At 26.9% G+C, this 27,500-nt stretch overlaps 1 protein-coding gene across 3 annotated transcripts; it reads right to left on the bottom strand.

Moving 5' to 3' along the window:
- Positions 1-447: 447 nt before the first annotated feature.
- Positions 448-25,964, bottom strand: LOC145182985 (son of sevenless homolog 1-like). Of its 3 annotated transcripts, XM_090075761.1 has the most exons (28): positions 25,795-25,964; positions 20,467-20,724; positions 16,479-16,562; positions 12,620-12,700; positions 12,401-12,460; positions 12,217-12,315; positions 12,088-12,135; positions 11,477-11,617; positions 11,098-11,217; positions 10,686-10,778; positions 9,003-9,053; positions 8,772-8,848; positions 8,456-8,672; positions 8,275-8,371; positions 7,900-8,017; positions 6,662-6,745; positions 6,525-6,573; positions 6,294-6,372; positions 4,227-4,413; positions 3,882-4,041; positions 3,582-3,683; positions 3,448-3,503; positions 2,977-3,166; positions 2,771-2,866; positions 2,497-2,617; positions 2,293-2,383; positions 1,757-1,955; positions 448-1,521 (listed from the first exon to the last, which is right to left on the bottom strand). In XM_090075761.1, the coding sequence occupies exons 1-28, from the start codon at positions 25,858-25,860 to the stop codon at positions 880-882; spliced, it is 3,666 nt and encodes a 1,221-aa protein (XP_089931887.1). In that variant the 5' UTR covers positions 25,861-25,964; the 3' UTR covers positions 448-879. The 3 variants fall into 3 exon arrangements, with proteins under 3 accessions (XP_089931887.1, XP_089931888.1, XP_089931889.1); XM_090075762.1 differs by lacking the exons at positions 16,479-16,562; positions 20,467-20,724; positions 25,795-25,964 and adding an exon at positions 15,302-15,383; XM_090075763.1 differs by lacking the exons at positions 7,900-8,017; positions 8,275-8,371; positions 8,456-8,672; ... (10 more) ...; positions 20,467-20,724; positions 25,795-25,964 and adding an exon at positions 6,886-7,078.
- Positions 25,965-27,500: the final 1,536 nt, after the last annotated feature.

The raw sequence follows: 27,500 nt of genomic DNA, 5'->3' as shown, positions 1-27,500 counted from the left end.
ATTTTTAAAAACGTCTAGCAACTTGGACAGTAAAATGTTTGATTAACTTTTTCAATTCCAATAAAGGGAAGTCATTTCTTAGGTGGCAAAGGAGTTAGGAAAAAAGGTAGATTCAAGAATACAGCTGAAAAAGTGTTTAAACCAGTAAGTTAGTGTCTTTTTAAAAACCGAATTCTACTAATTCAATATGTTGAATCAAAACAGGAGATTAAATATTGCTCTCCATCAACACAATGTCAAAAAAAGTGTAAAGATGATGCTAATATAACAATATTTTTGCTACAATGAAACACATCGTTTGATTTCGTTGCAATTGAGTTAAGAGACAACAAAACATAAAGATTAGCACGCACGATTATCTTTAAATTCTCTAAAGATTTAGAGGCAAGTTTACCGTGGGAATTTTTTGATAAGAATTAGGGAAACTTTTACTTAAGAGAATTTTACTTTCGATACCGTAAAGTTTTAATTTTGTAATGTTTAGAAAAATCTTCAACATTATTTTTCCAATTCAATAAAAATGAAAGTGAATTCACGTCAAAAAATTTATAAAATTTCAAATTGATACTTGAATGGACAAAAATACGGTCTTTATCAAAATAATAATAATTACAATTTTTTCTTTATATAACATACAAAATATTCCACGGATCCTATTAAAATAATTCCCCTTCCTCCCACTCTCTCTCCCTTCTAGACACTAAATTAACTAGAAAAAAGTTTAACATATACTTCAAATATCTTTCAGTTAACTGATAATCAGATGAAATAAAAAACATCGGAAGAAAGTTGGATGAAGTCGGTTAAAAAAGATTAAAACACAAGAGCCGTGTCAAATTACAAAACAAATTTATTTACAAAATTGTTAAAAGATAAGGATCACCTCTTATTGCTAACTTTTGGAGGGATCTCTGGCAACTGGTTTAATGCATTATGTTCTTCAGATTGACGACGAATATATTCTTGCTTATTTATTCGAGGAGGGATACTTGGAGGAACATCAACAGGAGCTTCAAAGTTCTCGTTATTGGTAAAATAGCCTTTATCATTACGAGGTAGAAGAATATCATCCGTAAAGTCGGGAGAAAATACAGCTTGTTTTTCACCCATAGTCTTTGTTCTAGGAGGGAGCACCGGTGCTAAAGTACATTCCTGTATCGAAACTGAGCGACTAGACTGACGTGGTGGAAGTGGCTGTTTCTTAGTGCCTGATGGCTGATTAAATTGTTTCAAAGTACTAGGTTTGCTCGGAATTTCTGGTGGCATCTCATTTGGCATAGGAACACGAGGCAAAAGCAAAGGCGGGGGTGAGGAAATATCTTCTTTTTCTGCTTTGACATCTATAGCGTCCCCGTTAATAACAAATGAAAAAGACGAAACAGAAGGAGTGGGCGATGGCAGATGTCTAGAAACTAAATGCTGATCTAAATCAGTTACAGAGGCTGTTGATTTTCGATTAAGTTGATTACGCTGTCCAGGTTTTATGCCAGGTGATTTAAGTGGAATATCAGTTTTTCGAATCTAAAAAAGAAGAACATGAATTTTTAAAACGTTTTGTGTTTAGAACAGAAATTTATTATTTTCATTAACTAAAATTAAATATTAGTAGTTAAAGAAAAACCTAAACTCATAATTATCAACATTATCAACATTATGCTAGTCTTTTTTTCATCAATTTAATTTATAGAGTTTGGGACAACTTTAAGAGGAAAAAAGCTGCGCACGATTTTGTCTTGATGAGAAAGTTAACACTTACAAACTTTGCTGGTTGTTTTGAGTTTCTTGGTTCAATCATTAGAGAGATCTCGTAAAGATAGTCATTTAATTCAGTATCTCCACGACCAGCCAAAGGATCGAGCGATTCTAAGTATGTTCTTATAGAGGGCTCAACTTGCAGATTGTAAGGCATATTTTGATACTTTTGGATTTCGCCAGTGATATCTGCTACCATGCGCCTACAAAAAATTTCCCTGACGTTTTATTCGATGCGTCATTAATATTTGTTAATTGATAAACAATTTTTAAAGAAAGGTTTGTAAAAAATTTATAAAGAATTGATAGAATTATAGTGAAAATTTAAGATAAATTATAATTTATAGGAAAACCATATACATAAAACCAATAAACATAAACCAAGGGAAAATCTATAGATTTTCTTCTCTTACTAAAATCATTTCTAAAAGAACACGATTTTAAGATTCATAGATTCTTTTTTATACATTCCTAATTTAACATACGTAATGTTAAATCTGATATTTTTTATCAAGTATGATTCCCCCTCAAAAAATTCACCTTTTACTAAAATTTATTAAACCTTCTGGTGAACTACCCAAGTAGTCTGGATTACCTTCTTCAACACGCAAGATATTTGACAAATACACTCCTGTAACGCAAACAAATTATAAATTGAGAAATGCTTGAGAATGATGAAAAATTGTTGTTACAAAGGAAACTTTAAATTAGTTAATTTCAACTATTTTTAACTAATGTTCGAACCTAAAAACGGAACACAAGGAGGATTGATTGAACGCAACTTTTCAAGATACTTTATATTATGACCATCATCAGTTAGATCTTTAGCTTCTTGCAAAGCTTGCATGCGTTTTGGCGACAATTCCTGACGTAGAATTTTAATATGTATACATATATACTCTCAGCTAATTAGAATTATCATTTTTAGCCAAAGATCAATATGTTAAAACAGTAAGAAACTAGAATTAATACCTAAGCTCGCTTAAAATTGAAATTAGTAATGAAGTTAAACCCTTACCACTGCTTTTAAATGCTGGAGCCGAAATACTGGAGCAGAATTTAAAGCCCCTAATATCTCCATCATCCCATTGAAATTGTTTAACTCAAGAAATACCTGGCAAATAAAATCAAACAGTAGATTCACTCATTCGAAACTAATTTAACGTAGGAGTATTTAATTCGAAGAAAGGAGATCAACGAAATCCTGATAACCTTTAAACTTACCATTAGTATATCAATGATTCTTGTATACACGGCCACTCTTTCTTCAAAGTTATGAGCTTCACAAATAGTTAGCTCGTACCAGTAAGTGAGCAATGTAGACAATCGAATCAGTTTCAATGTGTTTGGGGAGAGTTTTTCTTTATCTTTTTTTGTCCACACTGTTCCAACCAACTCTGACGGACGAATAGCTCTAAAGAATTAAATCTTTAAACTTTAAAGAAACTATTTTAAGGGGGAGAACTTGTAAAACATTTTCGTGTGGTATATTTTAAAACTGCAACTCAAACAAAATATAAAAAAAAGCTTCTGCCAGATGAAAAAGTTTCGTTAACATTTATTGTAAAACAAAATTTTCTCAAGTAAAAATGGTGTTAGCAATCTAAGAAGATATCCATACAGTTTTTAATTTACACGCCAATCATTTTTAGTACAAATAAGAATACTTTGCATAATTTAGAGCAATATACTCACCTAAATATTTGCGATTGCATTATAGTTAATTGTCTTCCAATTTCTAAGGGATGTAACTAAAATTATATTTGTAAATGTAAAAATTATCAAGTAACAATAACAACGCCAATTGTCATAGAAACATCCATACTTACAGTTAGTATACTGAACTTATCAATATCTTGTGTCAAATGCCACTCAATTGGGGGTGGTTGGTTGAAGGAATATGTTTCAGGGTCAACTTTGACCATTTCCAGCTGACAAGAATTAAAGTTGCAATAGAATAATGAAAATGTATATTTAAAAAAAAGATAAAAACAGCATATATGAAAAATATATATAAATAAAAACGGGAATGAAAAAGTAAACACGTTAAAGATGCTACTTTCATAAAGAGCAAAAACAAAAATTTAATTTCAATGCAAAAAATGCACTGATAATGAATGAAAACTAACCCTCCTATTCACAATCTTTTCAATGGATTCCACCCATTTTCTTGCTGTTTTACTTCGCACAACACGTGACAAAAACTTCTCCAATGTGATTAACAATGCTTCTTCTCGCTGAAAATCATAAAAATGCTGGTCCACCCAATGACGTAACACATTCAAAACTCTAAAACAAATATTTTGTAATAAAAAGCTGAAAAATATATTCATCTTTTTTTTTTTCATATTTAACGTAAGTATTCTTTACTAAAAAAAAACAAAAACTAAATAAAGATAAATGAATAAAAATTAAGAAAACTGCAGATTGCATGTCATTTTATTTAAAATCATATCAAATATCATATTTGTTACCTCAGTTGTATTGGCTGAACATATTCTTTTCTAAATTTCTTTAAATCTTCTTTATTAAAGATCTGTTTGCTGCTCAAGTCATTCATTGGTTCAGGAATATCGTACCTTTTAATTAGAAGATCAAGAAGCTCCACAGGATTGCTAAATGATCTGTAAGTTGTGAGAAAAACACGCACAAATGTTGGATCTGTTAAAAAATAAAAAAATTGCTGACAATATATATAAATAGTAAAACTTTTTATTTCAAATTTATCATTGATCTAACAATAGCCGAAGAAAAGTGAAACTGAAGTAAGGAAAAGAGAAGAATTTCAGGATGAATTCTTTAATTCTATAATAAAACATAAAAATGAAACTTGCTAATTTGTCTCTAGTTTTCATGCACATGGAAAGTTTATGTTTTCAAACTACAGGTGGCAACTCAATAGTGCATTAAAAACTGATATATGTATATATATAAAAACCCATGCATTTTTGTTAAGACTGAGTTAATTTATTATTATTGAATTAAGTTAATAATCAATATATAAGTTACTAATAAATACATGACATAACTGATTGTATGTTTGTCAAGAAAAGCTAAATTAGTAAAAAGTTATTTCAAATGTTTAAATAAAGAGTAAACAAATCCAAAAGTTTACACTTCTAATTAATCTTGTATTTCTTCTTTTATTATCTTATTTATTATTTCTTTTGTATTAGTTTTTACAAGTGTCAGGCAATAGCCTGCAAGTATGAATGGGCTTTCCAGATATCTTTTTTACATTGCTAAAACATATTGCTCATCACTCACTGCTAAACATGTTTAAACATCTTATAACAAAGATGTTTGTAGGCCTTGATGTGTTTTTTAACCACTTGCTTGTAGTTTGCACTTGTTTCAAGGAAGATTTGATATCACTGACATGAATGCTGTCAATAAGATTATACTTATTGTCTACTGTCATTTTAGATATATGGCTACTTGAAAAGCAAAAATTGACATTTTTGGAGGAAATTGTTTGTTTTTTTTGTAAACTTGTTTGTATTGTTAGTCTACAATTTTTTCCAAAATACATCTTAAGAGCTCTTTTAATTTTTCATGTTTCCTTAATTGTAATTACATAACTAGAACTGATGGTACCTAATTATCATTATATAGTCTAAAAAATAAAGTTTAATGTTTAGAGATTCCCAAGAAAACCGTTTGGTAGGATGAATATACACCAACGGTTAGAGTAACTATGCAAAGTCTCTAAGGCTTTTAATTTTATTAAAGAAAGATAATTATAGGATTTTGATAAAAAACACCAATCAAACATGAATTTAATCAAAGCTTTGTATTCATTTAGCACCAATTTTTATAAATGATATAAATGAAACAAAAACTACTATCCACTTGCTGTCTAAAACTACTGTCCACTTGCTACTGTGATTTTTGTGATGCAAAATTTTACCTCGAATTTAGCAAAAATTATTTGTTTTGTTAACACATGTCCAAAGCACAACTAAATATACACAAATTAATGTTTAAAATCACTGTTTAACTCACAAAATAATGTATAGTGTAGACCTAATCCACTTTCTAAAGCTAGACACTTAATAATAAGATGTTTAAACTAATTTTGGGTGAACAAACTCTTAATTAGACCCTCTTCTTATGTATACATAATAAGTTGGTGTAATTCTTTATTAATTATGATGATGATACTATGACAATATTTTTATACTTGGATATTATACCAATAAAACATTTGTGCAAGGTGAGCAGATCAGAAACTTTTTTATTCACAGTAAAAAGAAATTTTTACTACTCATAGAGTAATTTAATTTTAAAAAATTTATCTTATGCAGGAATATATCTTAGTGTACAAGTTTTTGATTCACAATTTTCTGATGAATCAAAACTTTTGTTTTTTTCCAACTTTTACTTAAAGAAATCAAGTTGGAAAAAAAAAACAAAAAACTTTAGGAGTTCACTAAAAACAAGAAAAACCTTTTCAAAACATTAAAGAAGATCTCAAGGTCATAAGACTCAGGTCATTCAGTTTAGACAAGTACAAGCAATACAATTATGTACATAAGTACCTGCATGTTTATGATATGTCAGTCTCTCTATTAGTTTGTGAAGAGTTCCACCTTTTACCACAGGTACACCACTGTCTTCCTAATTTCAGATTAAATTCAAATTCAGTTAATCAGAATCATAAATTTTTAAAAATCAGAAGAAAAAAAATTAATCATAGAAATTTTAAGAAGTAAAAAATTTAATCTTAAAATTTCTAAAAATCTTTTCTAATTAGTAAAAAAAAAACTTACTTCAATATTTTCAAACAAAATATTTTTTTCTGAATCTTCCTCAGCAAATCTAAAAAAATTTCTAATGTTTAAACTTTTATTTTTTAACAGAGCTATAAAAAAAAAAAAAAAAAAAAAAAAAAACTTGAAAAAAATACATGTATATTGATGGATCTGGAGTTTTAAGTTGTATACTTTGCATTTCCTCTTGCAACAAAACATCTAGCATTCTATCCAGTGTACTGAAATATAAAACAAAAAATATGAAACTGATCACCAGGTACCATTGGTCTCAAATTTACCTGGAATATTTCTGAAAATATTTTTTTTAATCGAATTGGGTTTAGGACTTAATTAACATTTATCTACTTAATATACTTACTTTAATAAAAATAAGACAGCCATTCAAAAAAGAAGACAGTGATAAATGTGTAAATGCAACATGAACCTACAAAGTATTAATTAAACAAAACTACGTTGTAGTAACTAAGTTAATATTTGGTTTTATCAAACAGACACCTTCTTGTTTGCAAACAATTCTCTCTTTACATTTTAATGCAAATATTTATTCTCAGTAATAATTATTATAAAACTTAAACTATTTTTTTTGTTTTTTTTTATATTAAATAATTTCATGAAAATTTATTTGAACAATTTTTATATTAAATCTTTTTCTCAGAAAAGTTAGGGGATCATTTTTTTAATCTGCAATTTGGTTGGTTGGTTGGCAGGCCAAAGTTTTGTTATAAAACATGAAGCTCACAATTAAAAAACTCTTTACTCAGAAAAAACCAAATTAAAAATTATTAGAAATAAAATTAAGAAATAAGAAAAAAAAAAAAAAAAAAAAAAAAAATTAATAATCTTCAATTTTTCCACTTCTCCTTCATCTGCTCTAATATAATATGTAGACCAAATCTGTATAGTTTCTTATTTTATAACTATTCAAATACAACAATAAAAATTTCAAAACTATTTACCAAATAATACATTTAAACCTATAAGAAAACTATGCTGAATTTAAAACTTTTCTGAATGAAAATTCATTCACTTGAATTATGATTCAGTAACTGAAATGTAATACAGTTAAAAAAACAAACTATCTTTGATTTCAACAAACAATATGTAATGCAGAAAAAAAGAGAAAAAAACTATGCCACAACTTTGAAAGTTAAAAATATACCACAAAATAGACCCACAAAAAATTCAGTTAACTTTGTTGTGATTATACTGTGTGTGATTTTAGACTAAGCAATTTTTAAAAAGTTTTCAATAAAAAAATTAAAGTTTAAAGCAGTTTTATTAACTTTAAAATCTTAAAACATTATCTTACATTAATTTTTGAACAATGCCTTACTTTATTTAAATGATAAAAATAAAATAGAAAAATAAATACCTTCTGTGATTTAATGTCATGAGCAGTGATAGCCATTCATATTTTGATTCTTCATCTTTGCAGGAAAAAACAGCTGCTGGTTCACCTGGCTGCAATATTTCAAAAGAAAACTGTTTGTCTAGAAAAAGCATAAATTAAAAAACCATTTTTTGTTTAAAATTACATATCTTTGATTTGAGTTAATCAGTTTTTGCTACTTTAGAAATAAAATACTTTGAACATTATAAAAAGTTATCAAAAAATGCATTTGTTTGGCTCCAAGATGTAGTTTTTCATAAATTAATATAACCAAACAGGAACTTGTTAGCATTTAAATATTACTTAAGATGTAAGACTGAATATTGATTTTAAAAAAATACATAAAATTCTGCTCACCCTCATCATTAAGATCCTTTACTTCAACTTTTCTCAAATAAATACACTCTTTTAATCGAAACTCTGCTTGATTAAAACCAGCAATATTGTGTTTATTCTACAAATAAAGTTAAAACTTAAAAATGTGTATTGAGAGCTCAAAAAAGCACTCCAAAAAGTATTTTAATTAAAAAAATCTCACCATTTTTGCAGATATCATCAGGTTATCAAAAAGAAACACTTTTCGTTCTGATACCTTCTTCCCAATCTTGGTCAATACACCTTCTTTAAGAAGAATTGAGGCTATTTGACATAATGGCTTTCCTTCCCATCCTTCTATATTTTCCTGAACACGCTCAATTTTTGCCATAGTAGTTGTCTCAATTAATCCAATATGTCGTGCATTAAACACTTCATTCCTTTAAAATCAATCTTTTGTATGAGAAATAAAGAATAAGTACAGCACTAAAACTCTAATTATAAACAATTTAAATTTAATAATTTAAATTCAAACATACTCTGGAGTTCTTTTGAGGTGAGGCAATGAGCACAATTTTTCAATCCTAACTTGCAAGCCTCGCAAAGCACTAAGAGACTATAACATTTAGCAAAAAGTGTTTTTAGTACTGAAAAGAAATGTAAAAGGCTGCTACAATATCATTATGCTTTGAGTAATTTTTTTAGAAAAGGATCAGATTGATTCAATTCAAATAAACCATGAGAGAATGTTCAAAATACATATTTTTTACCTCTTCAAGTTTCTCTCTGTCATCCCTATCAGGTGATTTACATGTAAGACTCTTTAAAAAAAGAATGCTTTAAGAGAACTTTGAAAAATTATTCTAAAAAGTATTCTGAAGAAAGTAAGAAACTTAATATGCAACTCACAACCAGAACAACTAGTAACATCAAAAAAGTTTTAAAATGTTAAAAAAAGAAAGAAAAAGAAACCCTTTTTTGAAGGATGATTGCACTAGTTTTCAGGGTCTAAAATATATATTTTTTGAAATCATCCATGATTGTCTAGATAGATTAAAATTCTATCTACATTAACTTTTTTACTACAGACATTTTTTTGAAATATTATTCTAAGATTTGAAAATTGCTTTGAAATTTAAATTTTTAATTTCCAGTTGTTAAATTTGGCTATGTCATCAACATTTTGGCAAAGCTTGTGGCAATCATTTCCTGCATATTATCAATATCATATGGCTGCTATTGAAAAGAAAGTAATTTGGGGCACTTTTTGGATTGTGACCAGACTGATTGTAGTTGCTAATGTGGATGGTGAACTATTGAAAAGATGAAGCTCCATTGGGGAATAAAGACTTGTGGTACTGGTCTGAGAGCTTTTGAGATACCCTTTATGATCTATAATCCTGAAGTGGGTCACTCTTGATGCTGTGCCAAATGCAAGAATACTTACTGAAATGAGTTTGCAAGCTACTGAAATAATTTGCAATCTTGAGATTATAAAAAATGATAAATGAAACCTGGCTGAGATCCCTTAAGTCAACCAGCTTTTTCAGATTTTTAGACAACATCTTTTTCGATGGCAACCAGCAGTTTTCATTTTACCTATGTGTCTAGTAATTTAGCATGCAACCAATAGCTCTTTTAAATTTGGCTTTTCATTTGATTATATTCTTTATGATTTATGATATATAATCAATATAAAACTCATTTTCAAAAAATCACCACCTTTCTTGAGCTTGATTTTCTGATGAGTATTATCTGACCTCCTGTTAATGTGTTTCAATGCAGAATTTCTTTTTTTTTTTATTGTAAGTTAAAGATTGTTGTTATAAAATAATTTTGAAGTTAGAAAAAATTAAATCACAATGATGATATATCAAATTTAACATTCAAATTTCATTGTAAAAAATTAATAACTTAAAAATTGCTTTATTTTAAAAACTTGAACCTCTCACAAACAATCATAGATGATTTTTAAAAATTCCTTTACTTTTATTTTTAAAACTTGAACCTCTCACAAACAATCATAGATGATTTTTAAAAATTCCTTTACTTTTAAAACTATACTTTTTCTAAAATCATAGATAATTTTAGAAAAACTATAATTTCTTGACCCTGAACACATACCCCCTTTCCCAAAAAAAATGGCTTCTGAGCCTTTTATTATATTAGTAATCATTCTGAGCAGGTTGTGTATTATAAAAATAATACAAGATTTGCTACTTTATATACAATTTGAATCATACAAAACTTGATGTTACATATACTTTTAGAAAAATATGAAAAATAGCTATCATATATACTACTAGAATAATATGAAGATTTCTGTTATGCATATTTTTTTAAGGTCAAAAAGTTCACATAAAATTCTCTTTTTTTTTTTATAAAATAGTTGTTCATTAAAATTGCAATCATTTTGGAGCAACAAGCTTAAATGCTTGAAAACCACACCTCACCTTAATATATTCAAAATAATCAGCACAATGATGAATTGGACTATAGAGCAACTTTGGGAGTATATATCTGAATGCATCATATATGCCTTGCTCCTAATAACAAAAAAATAGATTTTTTTTAACTAACTAGATAATATTTAATATTTTGGAGTTTAAATTTATTAGTTGCTCTCTTAAAAGATTTAAAGCGTTCCCAAAAGCAATAACTGTATTCTTAAACAGTGGTACTGTTTAAGAATACAGTTATTCTTATAATCTTATACCCTTAAAATCTAAAAGTAAAAGTGTTAATTAACTGAAAAAAATACATATTTCCTTGGAACTCGGTGGAGCATTTTTTAGCTGATGTTTAAAAGAAAAAAGTATGTATATATTTTTCTGATTCAATAAAAAATGTACAACAAAAGAACACCTTAAAGAACTCCTTAACACCAGTTCTTGAAATTATATTTTTAATCAGCTGAAAGGATCCACCAGCTGATGATATAACTTGACCATAAGTGTATGTATCATAACACTCAAATTCAGCTGCCTAGATGAAATGTTTTGCAATTAATTACAATAAATTGAAATTACGAAAAGGTTAACTTATCACTATAACTGAAACTCTACATTATCTTAAAATTACTTATACTTATAAGTATGTATTTTGATTTACATTAATAATCTTATAATATTGTAATAACTTGTTACTATAATTAAAATTTAATTTAATTTTCTCTTGACTTTAAGCAGCTTTCAACTTTTCAATTCCAATTTTTTAAAAGGAAGAAAAAACTTGTAAGTCTTACCTCCACCATTTCTTCAAACAAATCTCCAATGAGTGGATCATGCTTTTCATCTGACATTTCTAATGTTGATTCAATTAAACCGTAAAATTGCGCAGTGAACTCGTAGATTTCCATTATGTTGCTGAATATGTTTTCAAGATCCTATCGATGATCAATATTAGTTTTTACATTTATTATTTTTACATTTATTTTTACATTTATTATTTTAAACAAATATACTTAAGAATAAATAAGTACAACATTAGGAAATTAATAGGAAAAAAATATTTTAAAAAAAAACTTTGGTAATTATACTGTCTTATAATGAAATGATTCATCTTATATATAACCATGATAAATACAAATATTTATTATGCTAATAATTAACATAAACTAATTCTACATAATTTAAAGTAATAAAAAAATTTACATATTATTTTTATGTTAACTTGATAATCATTTAAACACATTTGAATATAACCATTTTAATAATAAAAAACAGGTTCAAAGTTTCAAAGCATTTTGTAAAAAAATTCTTAGTACAAAAAATACTTTATTAAAAATATTAAACAACTAAATAATTAAAATTTAAACAAAACAAACATTTAAAGGTATAAAAAAGCAGGTATTACCTGATGCGAGAAAAGCTGTGGTGCACTTGCCATTTTTTTACGAAAAACCTTTTTAAGAAAAATTATGGTAGGGTAAATAACATGTCAATTTTTTAAAATATGTATACTTTAAGAGACAAAACCATAAACCTTTATAATTAGATTTAGCTCTCTTATAAACTGCTCCTCAAACATCATGAAATCTTTTAAGATGTCAATGTATAAAAGTGATCCACATTTAACCAGAGGCTAAAATAAATAATCAGCTAAACAATCATTTTCCTATTATCATATAAAAAATCTTCTAATTAAAAAGAATTTTAAAAGTTTAAACCTGTACAACTGGTTCAATTAAAGTTTCAATATCCTCACTATGAAACATTGATGCCAAAACCTAAAGATATAAAAAAAAACTTCAGAAATATACATTATTTATAGAGATCACTTAACTCAACTGCACCAGCAAAAAACTATTAATAGATTAAATACTTTACTAAAAATACATATAAACAAAATGTGAAAATAGTATATTGAAAATATTTTAAAGTAATACTTTATCTGCATTCATTGCAACCTTTACATCTTGTGAGGTAATCTCCAAATGTCTTATGTTTTTCACATAATTTCCAGCAAGCTAAATTGCATAAAAGCAGAAGGGAAAGTAATGTTTAAATATTTTTAGCAACAAACTGAAATTGTGTTTAATAATTTAAAGTTTTTAAGTCTTTAACAAAACAAAAAAATTAAGTCATTTAGAGTCTATTTGAGTGCCACTAGGGGTCCTTACTAGAGTACCAATAAATAGGTCATTCCATTTTAAACATACTGAAAATTCTAGGTTGCAGTGTAACTTTTCAGAAATTGAAAAAACTTTAAGAGATTATTTTTCTATAATGAGCAAATCCTCAATATTTCAATTCAAAATCTTTGTTCTTTCCTGAGTCTTTAAAATCTTGCAACTTTCCCCTAAAAACATTTTTTAGAAAGTTTGGGTCCTTATTTTTTTAAGCAACTGTGCTTAACCTTTTAAGTTTTCTGATTTACAACAAGCAAAATAACAAACTAAAAATTTTAAAAAATGGGTTGTTCTAAATCAACATTTAATAATCAAGAAAGCTCTTTAAAATATGATTGACAGCTCTAAGTAAAAGTCAGAGAGTGTTTAAATGGTAATTTTAACACATGAGAAAATAGTTTCACAAAAGGTTAAATCAAAACTGTTAAAAATATTAATATAAATAAGTTTAAAACAAATAATAATTAGATATAAATATAATTTAAAAACAGATAGCCCCATATAAACTTTACTTTGTAATAATGTCAAATATTTTTTCTTTAAAAAAGGGTTTCATTTACATTTTTAAATGAGAAAAAATATCTGACATTAGTACTGGAGTCCAACAAATGTTTATGATCAAAGAATGTTTGAAAAATATATGAAGAACTCTAATAAAAAGTTTAAGCGTTAATTTTTACTTGGTCACAAAGTAAAAGGTTATAAATTGCTTGTTAAACTTGACAATAATTTCTTGGTTTTTTTTATGATGCTTTGACATTTTTTGACAAAATGTTTCAAAGAAACTATTGGACATTGTAAATGTATTCAACATATACTTCCTGACATAATTTTAAGCTGGAATTGATTTTTTAAGCTGTAATTCTGTAATAGTGTTGTTAGCATGTTAATCTTAGTTTAGTATTAATGTATAGCCTTTGTGACCTTATACCTTTTTATACCTTTCACCAAAAATACTGTTTTTAACTGGTGCAAAAAGGAAGTTTTCCAAAAACTTAAAAAAAAAAACAAAAATAAAAATTTTCCTAAATAAAGTTGATAATGAAAAATAAAGAAAATTTAGTTACAAGTTTTTTAGATAGTTCTTTTGCAACTAAAGCTTAGAGATTATTTTCAGCATTTAGAGCAAACAAGTTCAAATGAATTTGCCAATTGCTTTAAACTATGTCAGTCTCACGCTACATTCAAAAACACTGCAATTACAAAGACTTTTTTTTAAAAACAATCCAAACAAAAGGTTTTCATTTGAATAAAGAAAACAAAGCAAAAAAAAATTCTATATGGAAATTCATTTTGAGCACTGTAAATTTAATCAGAGCACTTTTAAATACAGTAAACAAATTTAAATTACTTTAGGTAATTTACCATAAATTTTATTTAAACCTAGTTTATAAAGAAAATGATAAAAACTATGAGCTCAATTTTTTATGCAATTTAAACAGTTTAAACGTAGACACATCAAGATAAATATACAATAAAATATACGTATACATATATATCATGCATATGATATGCAATTTAAACAGTTTAAATTGTAGACCAAGATATATGATATGTAAACTAAGTGAAAATAGAAGAATTATTAATGTTCTAATTTTAGATAGTAGCCAGTCTTGAGAATATCCTTATAAAAAAAATTTGTAAATAACTCATTTTAATTTCTAGAGTTGTGTTTTTTTGAGAGATGAAATAAAACTCAGGAACAACCAAATATTTTTAAATAAAATTTTGAGGATTTGTTGAAAAAAATTTCATTAAGAACATATTGGACATCTAATTTACTTAGAAACAAATAACCCAAAGAATCTAACAATCAGTAAGTTACTGTTAAGCAAAAGTGACTTAGATCTCTCAGTAAGAAAAGCAAATTCTAATGAAAGCACTGAAAAATGTTTCATGTCTCAGAGAAAACTTGTTTACTATAAATTCTTACTAGAGGTGTTCTGATGGTGTTTTGATTGGCTATTTGCTGACTAACAGTAAATTATTTTAAAAAGGAAAACAAAATCAAAATGCTTTTATACAACTTCCTACATGATTTAGATCTCTAAAAAAGTACAATAATTACTAATAATTTTTTAAACATATCAATAATTAACTATAATCCAAATACAAATAACAAAAATGGCACAAGTCACATTTTTTTATCTTGAGAAAATAGTGATTCTGTTTTTTAGTTCATTACTAATAAATATACTTTTATATAGTAACTTGAAAGGATTTTTTTTTTTATGTGTCTATATATCTATAAGATTACTAATCTTCAGAATTACTTAAGTATAAAATATTTTGGTTAGCAGAGCTTAACATTAAAAAGTCATTCTAAATGACTTTGCAGTAGCAAAATTTTAAAATTTAGATAAACAATTAAAAAAGCTTTTAACAGACCTATAAAAGTTAGCCAAGGAACATGAAAAAAATAAATAAATAAAAACTCACTTTTGGCAAAATGTGACATGTGCTGCTTATTACTGATTTAGTAAATGGGCGAAAAACACAATTCTGATTATGATCATCAGCTCATTGTATATAGGTTGCAACTGCTCATATTTCAAAGCTTAAGATCAGGAATATAGAAAAGCTTTTAGTCTGAGATTGTAGAAGTAACAGCTGATATTCTATAGATTTAATTTCTAGCATATTGAGTACTTGAATAAGTTTTCACCACTTTTTTTTTGTAAAACCTTTGTTTGAATAGGAATATAATAAAACATTTTTCACAACATTCTCTGTTAGCTAAAAAATTTTCCTATGCACATAATAAATGGATTCTGCAATTGAAGAAATTCAGTTCTTTAGAAGCCATCCAGTCATCAAGCCAATTTATGACATCTTAATAAAGACTGAAACATTACTTGTAAAAGGGACACTGCAACAGCCTGAATAAATGGTAATCTCATAGAACAAGGTAGGGAAAACATCCCATTCATACACTTGTACCATTTCTTGACCTTTACCACTGCGTGGTCATGTTAAAAAATATCTTTTTGCATTTTTCTGAAAACAAGTTGTTCTTGATAGAGAACAGCAGTCCCATTCAACTTCATCAGTTTATAGAACATCAAATCTTATTGATGCCAACAAATGCAAAACCTTACTTGCATAAATACTATATTAGTTTTAGCATTGATGTTGATGGTTCTTCAGGCAACAATTTTCTTATTTTGGATTATCATAATGAATCCAACTCCAGCAACATTTCTGTGACTTCTTTTTCTGTTTTTAAAGTAAAAATTGGCCCATGATTTTATGCCTTTAAATTTCACTTTATTTCTTTAAATATCTTTTTATTTCTTTAAATATTTCTTTATTTCTTTAAATATCTCTTTATTTCAAAGTGGTAAGGCAATTTTCTACATTTTAAACTTTTTTAAAACTAAAGTAATGAATTAAAACATCCAAGATTTTTTATCAAAAAAAACTTAAAAATTTTTGCTGGTTTATTATCTTAATGCAATACACTAAAAATAATAAAGAATTTTAAAACTTATTCTGAATCATGAACTGTGTACAAAGTTAAAATGCATTTAAATGTTAATAATTAGAACAAATTAGTAAATGACTGAAGCTTATTCAAGTACCCAACACAAAAAATACATAATAATTAGTTAAATACCTTTAGAATGTCTGCAGAAATATACTCTAAAACTGCAACTATGTATATTGCCAACTGAACATCTATTTTGTAACCAAGTATTTCCTATAAATAACATAACATTAAAAATAAAGAAACTAAAGATGCATAATCTGAATAATTGCATAATTTACTATACAAAACATAAAACAGCAACTTACAATTAATACTTACATTAAGTAATTTATAATCATATAACTTTTTTTATAAGTTTACAATCAAAAGGCTGAGAGTATTAGAGGGTTATCCAACAAAAATGAAAATTTACAGATAATTCTGCTATACTAAATTATTGCTGCACTTTATTCATAGAAAAAAGAGCAGAAGCCATAAAAGTTTATTATATAATGAAAGTTGTCTGTTTATATAAAGTTGGAAAGAAAAAAACCATCAGAGAACAACCAGGGATAATGATATTTTAAACATGACCAATGCGTTTACAGAGATTACATAATTTGTTAGGAAACTTTAAATAATTATTTCTCTAAAAACCTTTTGATTAGATTTTTTGTTAAAATATTAACTAACTACAATTATATATTTCAAGTACACATACTAAAGGTGTAAGAACACAGTACACATACTAAAGGTGTAAGCAGCCAGAGAAAAGACACTTATCTGTGGTAATTGTGTGTGTGTGTGTGTGTGTGTGTGTGTGTGTGTGTGTGTGTGTGTGTGTGTGTGTGTGTGTGTGTGTGTGTTCATTTGATGTATATTAAATGAAAATGGAATTTTTGAATTAATGGATAATGAACTCAATTTGCTTACATATATAGCAAAGTCAGTAATGATGAATTGTTAGATTTCTGTAATACCATGTGCATTTGTTTCATCAAAGATACTTTTTTGCATTACATGATCCAAATGTAACACAGAAAGAAACCTAACTCTAGATTCAGCCTGCCTAATTTACCTTGAGCAACAAAGTTAGAATACACCCTGATACATTTTGATAAGTGTTTAACTGATCATCATTAAATGTTGTCAAAAAAATTGTATGTACATCATCATATTGTAAAGGAATAAGTGCAACTTTAGTATACTGAAGCCAAATCAGCTAAGACTAATCACATAAATTACCCAATAACTTTCTTAGGTTGAATGACATTTATTAAGAAATTATTTTTGATTATTTTCTTAGACATTATTCAGTATTATTAGACATTTATTAACCCTATAACGTCGAGCGCGACGTTTTCGTAACGTTTCATTTAAACGTATTTATTACGGAAAATATAAAGTTTTTAGAGCCGTCGACGATTTTGACGATATCGTCACACTTTTGTAGTTTAAATGCAAACCCCTAGTCACGCATTCTAGCGGCAATATTCTTGAACTATTACTTGTTTTGACAGACTGCGCGTTTGAGGTTAAGTGGTTTTTGGCACTTAGTGTATTTTCCGATTATTTTCAATCTACTGAAGTTTTAGTGGTGATATTTGCTGTGAATATTTAAAAAAACTGTAATAATTATAGTGAGAGTGTAATTCTTGTAAAAAAACATTATATTTATTATATATATCCGCATTTTCCAAACGTTACGAATTCGTTACGTCAGTCTTTTGAGTCAAAGCGGACAAATATTATCACAACATGGGCTGTGGAATGTTTTATGGAAAACGGCGAATTTATGACCTAGATGGATGCGATTCAGAGTCAGATAAGGAACCAGATGCTAATATGGATGAAATTGGTAAATAAAATGTGTATTATATTTAAAAATTTTGATTTTACAATATATAATGTTTACTTGATTCTTGTTCAAACTATTTTGATGATAATATTTATTTTTTACCCGCCAAAGGAAGTGAATATATGCCCGACGACTCTGATTTGGATGAATTAGAAGACCTCCTAGTTAGTAGTGATAACACTAGTGAAGATGAGTTAGAATCTTCAGTTGTTGAAGTTGAAGAAGCTATTCCAATAGTTACAAGTTCTGAGCCAACAACATCAAGAACTCGAAGAACTCCTCTTTGGAAGCACATTTCTGGAGCTGATACAGCTAGATCTATACCTGAATGGTTAGGACAAAAAGTTTCCTCTGGGGTGGTAAAACGCCCTGTTGAATATTTTAGGCATTTTTTCTCGGAGGATATCATTGCCCATATTGTCAACCAATCCAATCTTTATGCAATCCAGCAAAATCCCAATAAAAGTCTTGCACTGAATAGTCAAGAGCTTGAGCAATATTTGGGTACACTGCTTGCTATGTCTATGGTGAAGCTCTCAAATTCACGACTATATTGGAAGAGCAAACTAAACTGTCCTATTGTATCGGAAGTGATCAGTAGAGATAGATGGGAAGATATAAAGTCCAAGATTCACTTCAATGATAATACAAAAATTCCCTTACCTAATGAGAAAACAGACAAATTATTCAAAATCCGGCCTTTGATAGACCACTTACAAAAAAAGTTTCGGGAAATTCCAATGCCCCAAATGCTATGCGTAGATGAACAGATAGTTCCATTCAAAGGTAAAATAAGCATAAAGCAATATATACCAAAAAAACCACACAAGTGGGGATATAAATTGTTTGTTCTTTGCGATGATAAAGGAATCATGTATGATTTTTTCATATATTCTGAGAAAATTGAACCGGTGTTAGGAGAACCTGACTTGGGAGCTAGTTCAAATGTGGTGCTGAAATTGGCCCAATCAATTCCTGTGGGATTGAACCATCTTTTATATTTTGACAACTGGTTTACATCACTTCCTTTGATGACAACTTTGGCAAAAAAACAAATATTTTGACTGGGAACCATTAGAATCAATCATTTGCCTGGGATACCACTAATCAATGACAAAGATTTGATTAAACGAGGAAAAGGGTCCTATCAAGAGGTGACTGCTCTAGTTGAAGATACTGAAGTACGGGTAGTGAAATGGGCAGATAATAGAGTTGTCAACCTTATGTCAACTTTTGCATCGGCAGAACTGAAAGACAACTGTAAGCGATTTGACAAAAAGACAAAACAAACCATTACAATCAATTGCCCCGCTATTGTGAAAACCTACAACAAGTTTATGGGAGGTGTTGATTTGATGGACTCGCTAATTGCACTATACAGAATTCATATCAGATCGAAAAAATATTACCACAAATTATTTTTTCATTTTATAGATGTGACTGTTGTGAATTCTTGGCTAATTTATTGTAGAGACTGCGAGAATCTTCAAATACCAAAAAACAAGATCCAAAGTCTGCAAGAATTTAAAATGATCATTGCGGAAGCTCTTCTTCTTGAAGGAAAGAGTAATAGAGGCAAAAAAAGAGGCAGACCTTCTACTTCCTCTACTGATGTTGAGTTTGCGAAGAAAAAAAGTAGAGGTCCTGCCACCAAAAGTATCCCTGGAAGTGATGTTTGTTTGGATGGTCTTCACCATTACCCTGAGGTCACAAACAGAGGAAGATGCAAAAATGTAAATTGCAAGAGTGCACCAGTATTTTTCTGCAGTAAATGCAAAGTTCATCTTTGTATCACAAAAGAAAAAAAATTTTTGTTCAATTTCACACTAACTAAAATAATAAATCAATAAATGTTGTATTATGTTTTATAAATAAAATAAGTTTTTTTATTGAATAACAAAATAATATAAAAAAATATAAAAATGAAGGTGCATTTTTAATTCTTGCATTATGGACCTATGGACGAATGTGACAATTAAGTTACATTTAAAAAAAAATGCAAATTATATATTTTTTAAATATATTTTGGTTGTTACATATTGATAACTAAGAAAGTAAAAAAATAAAACCAAAAAAAAATTTTTTTTTTCAAAAATTTTAAATAAAGGCATTATAGGGTTAAGAAATTAATTTTCTTTGGTTTAAATAAAAGAAAATTTGTTTGCTTTAAACTGAATGCAAAACAAAGTAGAAAGTATTGTTGTGTTGCCCATGAAATTAAAATCTGTTAATGGTGAAAATTATGAAAGTCAAATCAAAAAATTTAAATAAATATACCTTTTGAATGAGAGGTTGAAGTTTGTCTACTGATAATTTAAGAGTTTTTTTTTTCCCTTTCTCAATTGCTGCCTCAGCTGATCCAAGAGCCCAATCTTTAATTTGATTAGGAAAAGTTTTGCGAATTTGCTCTTCAATATCATGCAAGGAGTGTGGCTGAATGCTGCACAACTGGTACAGCAGTTGAATAACTAAAGTCTCTAAGTACACAAGTGCATCAGTGTCCACAGTAAGTGTTGGCTGAACTTGCTTTTGTACCTAATTTCCAAAATAATCATCCTTACAAATCTTCAGAATTTAAGAAAAGTTTAAACTTCACATCTTTCTTTAGTTTCACATGGTTCATTAAAAAAAAGACAGCAGTTGTTAGCCTTACTTATTGAGTAAAATGATATTTTTTATTATATATTTTTCTGTTAGCATAAACCAACAGTAAATAGTGAACATTAAGTGTGTATGTGTGTTTTTATTTTGCTGTGCTAACAAAATAAGTTATGGTTATTTCCCAAAAATTAAATAAAAAGTTGTTGCCAAATCATTTGATGTCCAGTCAAGATTATTTTTGAAGAACTTGACTCAGGTTATGCAATTCTTATAAAAACCCTTAGCTTTTTTGCAGAATGCCTTTTAAACAATCATAAAGCAGGCAGCAGCTATTTTACAGTTTTAACACTGTAGTATATTTTTAAAGCAATTCTTGGACTATTTTTCTAAAAAGCAATTCTCAGATCATTTTCCAGGATGACCCTCATGTGATTGATCACAATAAAAATTGATTATAATAGCTCATTGTATCATTTAAAAAACATTATAAACTTCTGTCTTAGAAAGTTTGAAAAAAATTGACAATGAGATGACCCTTTAAAAGCTTCTAGAAGTATATGCTTTTGCTTCTCTAGTGAAGGTCTTGTTGCTCTTTCTGTTGTACAGTCTGACAAAATATAATTTAAATGCTAGCTTAAAGTAATTTAAATAAAATAAATGGTATGAATTACTAAGGAAAACCCAATTTTATCAAAGTTTAAAAAAAAACTGTGAAATAGTAACAAACATAAAAGCCAAATAAATTAGAGATAGCTAAAAATAAAAAACCAAAATTAAGGAAATCGTTTATCAGTTTATTACATCTTATGATCAGACTTCTTTTAAATCTTCTGATTTGACAAAATATCTGATAAGATCTAATAAGTTATTGCCAAGAAGAAAAAGTCTTTTCAGAAGGATCAACAATTTTTGGAAGATCAGAAATCATTAAGATGACTGTAAGATGATTGAAACAGAGATAGATCAAATGAAACTGTAACAGCATCTTGTTTGGCAGAAAAAGTAATATTAACAATTTACTCCTAAAAGAGTAGTATGAATTTGCACTGTCAGATGTGAATTTCTCTACACATATTTGGCTGTAAATTAAGGAAGAGAATAAATGTATTTCAGGTTTTTTTTGTTTTTTTTTTGCATAATGAAGTGATACTAAAGGGATTAGTTGAATCATCCACACATAGCAGTGTAAGAACTAAACTTAACTACCCTGATTAGACTATATTTTAAGCTACCATAACACAGTGGGACAGAGTATGATAAAGTACCCAGAAATTATTGTCTAAATTATATACTATATAATTGTCTTAATGATCAATGCATGTTTATTAGCAGAATTATTTATTAAAATAAACATTAAATGTCAATTAAAATGTTATTTGCTTTAGATATTTTTTTATCATTAATTTCTAATGATACTGAGTGGTGTACCTTGGAGGTGTGTGTACCTTGGAGGCACATCAATTCTGCTGCCATCTTGAAAGATGAATTCAAACTGAAACTTTAGTTGCATGTATTGGCCATTAAAGGCTCATAATAAGTTGTTTTACCAATGCTTAACACATTTGTTGTTGCAATAAAAATAAAAGTTTGTTTTCGGCACCAAAAAGTAATTTTTTTAGTGTGTATTCTTTTTTTTTCTACAACTGTAGGTATAGACTTTATTTTAAAACTGATTATCAGAATTTGTAAAGCATGTTTTTAGCTACATTTATGCATGTTTGAAACTGCTTAACTCTTAACCTGTAAATATATGGTTGCGATTTTGTAAAAACTTGCATGATTTTGTAAATACTATTTTGAGTAAGTTTGTTATGAAAGTATTTCTTTAATGTCTATTATTATTATTATTTTTGTATTATTGTTGTTTTTATTATTATTATTATTATTATTATTATTATTATTATTATTATTATTATTATTATTATTATTATTATTATTTTTGTATTATTGTTGTTTTTATTATTATTATTATTATTATTATTATTATTATTATTATTATTATTATTATTATTATTATTATTATTATTATTATTATTATTATTATTATTATTATTATTATTATTATTATTATTATTATTATTATTATTACTATTATTATTACTATTATTATTGTTATTATTATTATTATTATTATTATTATTATTATTATTATTATTATTATTATTATTATTATTATTATTATTATTATTATTATTATTATTATTACTATTATTATTATTATTATTATTATCATCATCATTATTATTATTATTATTACTATTATCATTATTATTATTATCATTATTATTATTATCATTATTATTATTATTATTATTATTATCATTATTATTATTATTATTATTATTATTATTATTATTATTATTATTATTATTATTATTATTATTATTATTATTATTATTATTATTATTATTATTATTATTATTATTATTATTATTATTATTATTATTATTATTATTATTATTATTATTATTATTATTATTATTATTATTATTATTATTATTATTATTATTATTATTATTATTATTATTATTATTATTATTATCATTATCATTATTATTGTTAATTAAGAATTTCTTCAGTATAATATGTGTGTATTATACTAAAGAAATTCTTAATTAACAAGAAGATAAAACTGTGTATGAATTGGACAAATCAGACATGGTCTTTTAGTTGCCACATCTCTCTATTACAGGAGGTTCAGCACGACAGCTGGAAAAACTATGATTTGGTATTACCTTTGATACCTAAATGTAGAGTAGACAAATACAAAATCAAAGTGAAAGACTTAAATTTACCAAACTTTAATGCTTTGTTATTACTCTTTTCTTAATAAACTTTATTTCTTATGTAAGTTTTTAATACTTCTAAATTTGAATTAGTTTAAATTTATAACCATATATAGCTACATAAATGAATAAACAGTCTATAAATTTAACTAGCTTGATTAATATTATCTTAAATGAGGCTGATGTGAAGACTAATTATCCTATAAGTAAACATTGTATCATTTCTACCATGTTGAGTAGAAATTTGATATAACTTAATCTGTTAAAACAATAATACCTCCAAGGTACAACATACATACCTGAAAGTTACACCACCGATGGTGTACCTAGACTGTAGTGTAAGCTATTTTTTAAAACTAAAAAAAGGGATGAAAAAATATGTCTGGATATTTAATAAAAAATCCTAGAGTAACTAATATCATCAAGTTAAAGAAAATATATTGTTACAGATCATATTGTAAGTATTTTTATTACACCACTAGGTACACCACTATCTCCTACCATTTTAAGTTATATGCTTTGCGATAATATTGTTTCTTTTTTAATTCAGGTTCTTTGAAACAGTTAAATTTAAGTGCAATCCCTAGTTTTTACGTATCAGTAGCAACTTTCCTCTAATATCCTGCAAATTCTTGGTTATGTAAATCTACTGTTCAGAGCTTGTAAATGAACATGTGATGTAAATTTTTTGCCAGTTTTTTCATTAAATAAAGTTATAACAAATAATTCATGCTCAGTTAATAGTCAGTAATGTAAAAAATTTTTTATTAAACTATTTATACACAATTCCTAAGAAATTTCTTTTTATCCAAATTGTTTAAATGTAAATATATTGTAGCACTATTCATACCTTAGATGATCATAGTATACTTTAGATAATCAACAATTGATAATCTAATAACGGCGCAGCATGTATGCGATAAATAGCTGGAGATGAAATGTTGTTAACAAAACTTAATGAACTATTAAGTAGTTTTTATTTTCCATCACTAAAAGCTTTTTTTTTAAACAAGATCAAGCTGTAAATATTTTCAGCCAAATTCGACTTGATGAGTTTCAGCCAAATTCGACTTGATGAGTTTTAACTTGAAAAGTATAAGGAAATAAAAAACGTTTTTTATTGTATATATTGCTGCCTTACCCCTAAACAAAATCTTAAACTTTTCTAGCTTTTTCAGTGTATCTATTTTTATTACATTTCCTCAATATACAAAAAAAAAAAAAAATTTGTTTCATGTCTACTGGAAAAAACAACTATAAGTACAATTTTTTTTTTAAATGAAATATTTACAACTCTTTTTGAGATATTTACAACTCTTTTTGAGATAAAAGCATTTGTATTTAAGATACTGCAAAATCATACAACTATTTAACAACATTCTTTGAGTTGATATTTGATTAATGGTTAATGACAAAGTTGAGAGGTCAACATTTATAAAATTTCATAACATCTTAAAGATGCTATGAAAAGACTTGTGTATATCTGATACAGTTATTTCAGCTAATAGATAAATTATTTCATTAATATGAAAAATTTCCTTCTGGTGTTATATAAATTTTTATTTGCAAGAATAAAACCAATTCTTAACTTTCTAATGCAAATTTTTCATAATTTTACTTATATAGAGATTATAAAGTTCACTTATCAACTTATTTAGAGAAAAAGAAAATTTAAATATTGGAAAACTAAGAAATAAGTTGTAAATTAAGTAAGAGTAATTATCCAAAACTTAGTTTTCTCTGTAACAGTTAGTAGTTTTGACAATCTTTTTAAACTTTAAATTAAGTCATGAAAAATTTCGAAAACCTAAAATTCAGGTTTCACAGAGAATTTTTCCTGGTTCTCAAGGGATTCAAAATTAAAGAAAAACCAGGGGAAAAAATATATTGTCAAATTTAAAAGTAAAATTATTTGTGTTTGTGCCTATCACTAAAATGCTAAACTTTTGTAAACTTGTATGAAATTAATAAAGAGGATATTTCAATTGAAACTTTTTATTTTGGCATTTTTAAGTGTATCTATTCATTAAATAATGATTACAGTCAATGGAAAATCACAGTCAAAAATAATGCTTTTTCAGCTTACACTAGAAGAAAACTAATTGATATAACTTACAAAAATATTTAATTTTTTGTTTGTTTTTTAAAGAAATGTTTGTTAAAAAAAAATAAATAAAAACATACCCTAATTTCATAATCAAATAAAAATAGTACTTACCTTTCTTAATGATGTAACCAAAATCCCTCTCCATTTGGAGGTGTCTAAAATAACTTTATCATGCATTTAGATTAATCAAAACCTGAATATAAAAAGGTAAAAATAAAATAACAAAAAACATTATAGGTGTCGAATTTCTACACAATAAAAAAGTTTGAAAGACCATAACAATAATTTAAGAGGATAAAAAACATTTATGATAACTAAGCACTGAAATCCGATTTCAGACATAAAATCATCCACATTTGACCAACTCAAATTATCTTGAAAATGTGATACTTACTATACGAATTGTTATACTAACAATATATAGACTAAAAAATTAGTAAGCTACTTTATGACACACACACACACACACACACACACACACACACACACACACACACACACACACACACACACACACACACACACACACACACAATTATATAGCTCAGCTTTGTTGCTTAGTTGATATTGATTTGTAAACCGACCAACACCATCCGGTATTAGTGAGGTATCTGCAAGAATTCCAAACAAACAATGCTACGGTGCCGATGTAAAATCAAAAACAATCTGGCGAGCCAGATGTAAAGTAGTTCTGAAACCCTGCTAACCATTAAAATATATCAAAAATAGTTCACAACAATTTTCTTTTTATAATTGATAGTAATTTTAAAATCCTTTATAAACTTTTTAAAAGGAAAACGTGCGAGATTGTTTAAGAGTTGTAAAATTTGTAAAACTTTTTGTTACGCAATTAAAAGGTAAGCGTTTTCATTTTGTAATTTACTATTACGCGTTCATTGTAAAAATAATAACATGCGTTTCTTAAGTAAATAGAAAGAAAATGTGATGCTTGAAAAATAAATCTTAAAATGTCGTTTGAATGCAGAGCTCAAGTTGAAGAAAGATTGTCAAATGCTTTTTCAACAAATAAAGTAGATCAATTTATAGGCTAAGGATATTTTAAAAAGATAGATGGTTAGAAAAGAAAACCTTGGGTAATTTTCATGCTCCAACGTTATTACTAAAAAAAGAAAACATCAAAGTAAATTATTATTTAGAAATTGAAAGGAAAAAATAGAATAGGTTCCGAAAATTATTAATTTTGTTAAACTTTAATGAACTTTGCACCAATTTTAAAAAACAATTTAACAAGCGAAAAAAACAAGCTTTGTGATAAAAAAAAAAACACACCAGAATACTGATATATCTATCATAATCCGTAACATTATTAAAAAGTATCTTGGCAATTGTTAATAACTGTATTTATGTATGCTACAGTTATCAGATTTGTCAACAATTCGACAAATGTCTTTTTGACACAAAAACATATTACTGAAATATTTATTTTTACATAATATTTCCGTAACGTCTATATTCATCCGTTAATTAAGATCCCACTATAAACTGTAACAATCATAACAAATCAAGTAAGAAACAAAAAAGTCAGATATTTTGGTGGCGATTTGTTGTTGCCACAACAAAAATGTTATTGTAATTCACCACAAAATCGAGGTTTCATCTTTGTTTTTAATGTCACTTCAATTACTCCGCATATTTACTTAAAATTTTAGTTGAACTAAAACTTATTGACATAAACTCGTGTTATTAAGCACCTTCAAAAAAGAAAAGGGAGAACTTGCTAACAGGTCAGATGGTGTATCAACCTTTTTACTTTAGCAACTGAATATAAACTGAAGAAGAGAAGGCGAATGTTCTTT

This window comes from Hydra viridissima, unplaced genomic scaffold (genome assembly GCF_058129835.1).
Source record: "Hydra viridissima isolate aposymbiotic clone 2 unplaced genomic scaffold, HvirCarnegie_v1 scaffold_47, whole genome shotgun sequence".
NCBI classification, from domain to species: Eukaryota; Metazoa; Cnidaria; class Hydrozoa; order Anthoathecata; family Hydridae; genus Hydra; species Hydra viridissima.
This window is presented reverse-complemented; position numbering and strand designations above follow the sequence as displayed.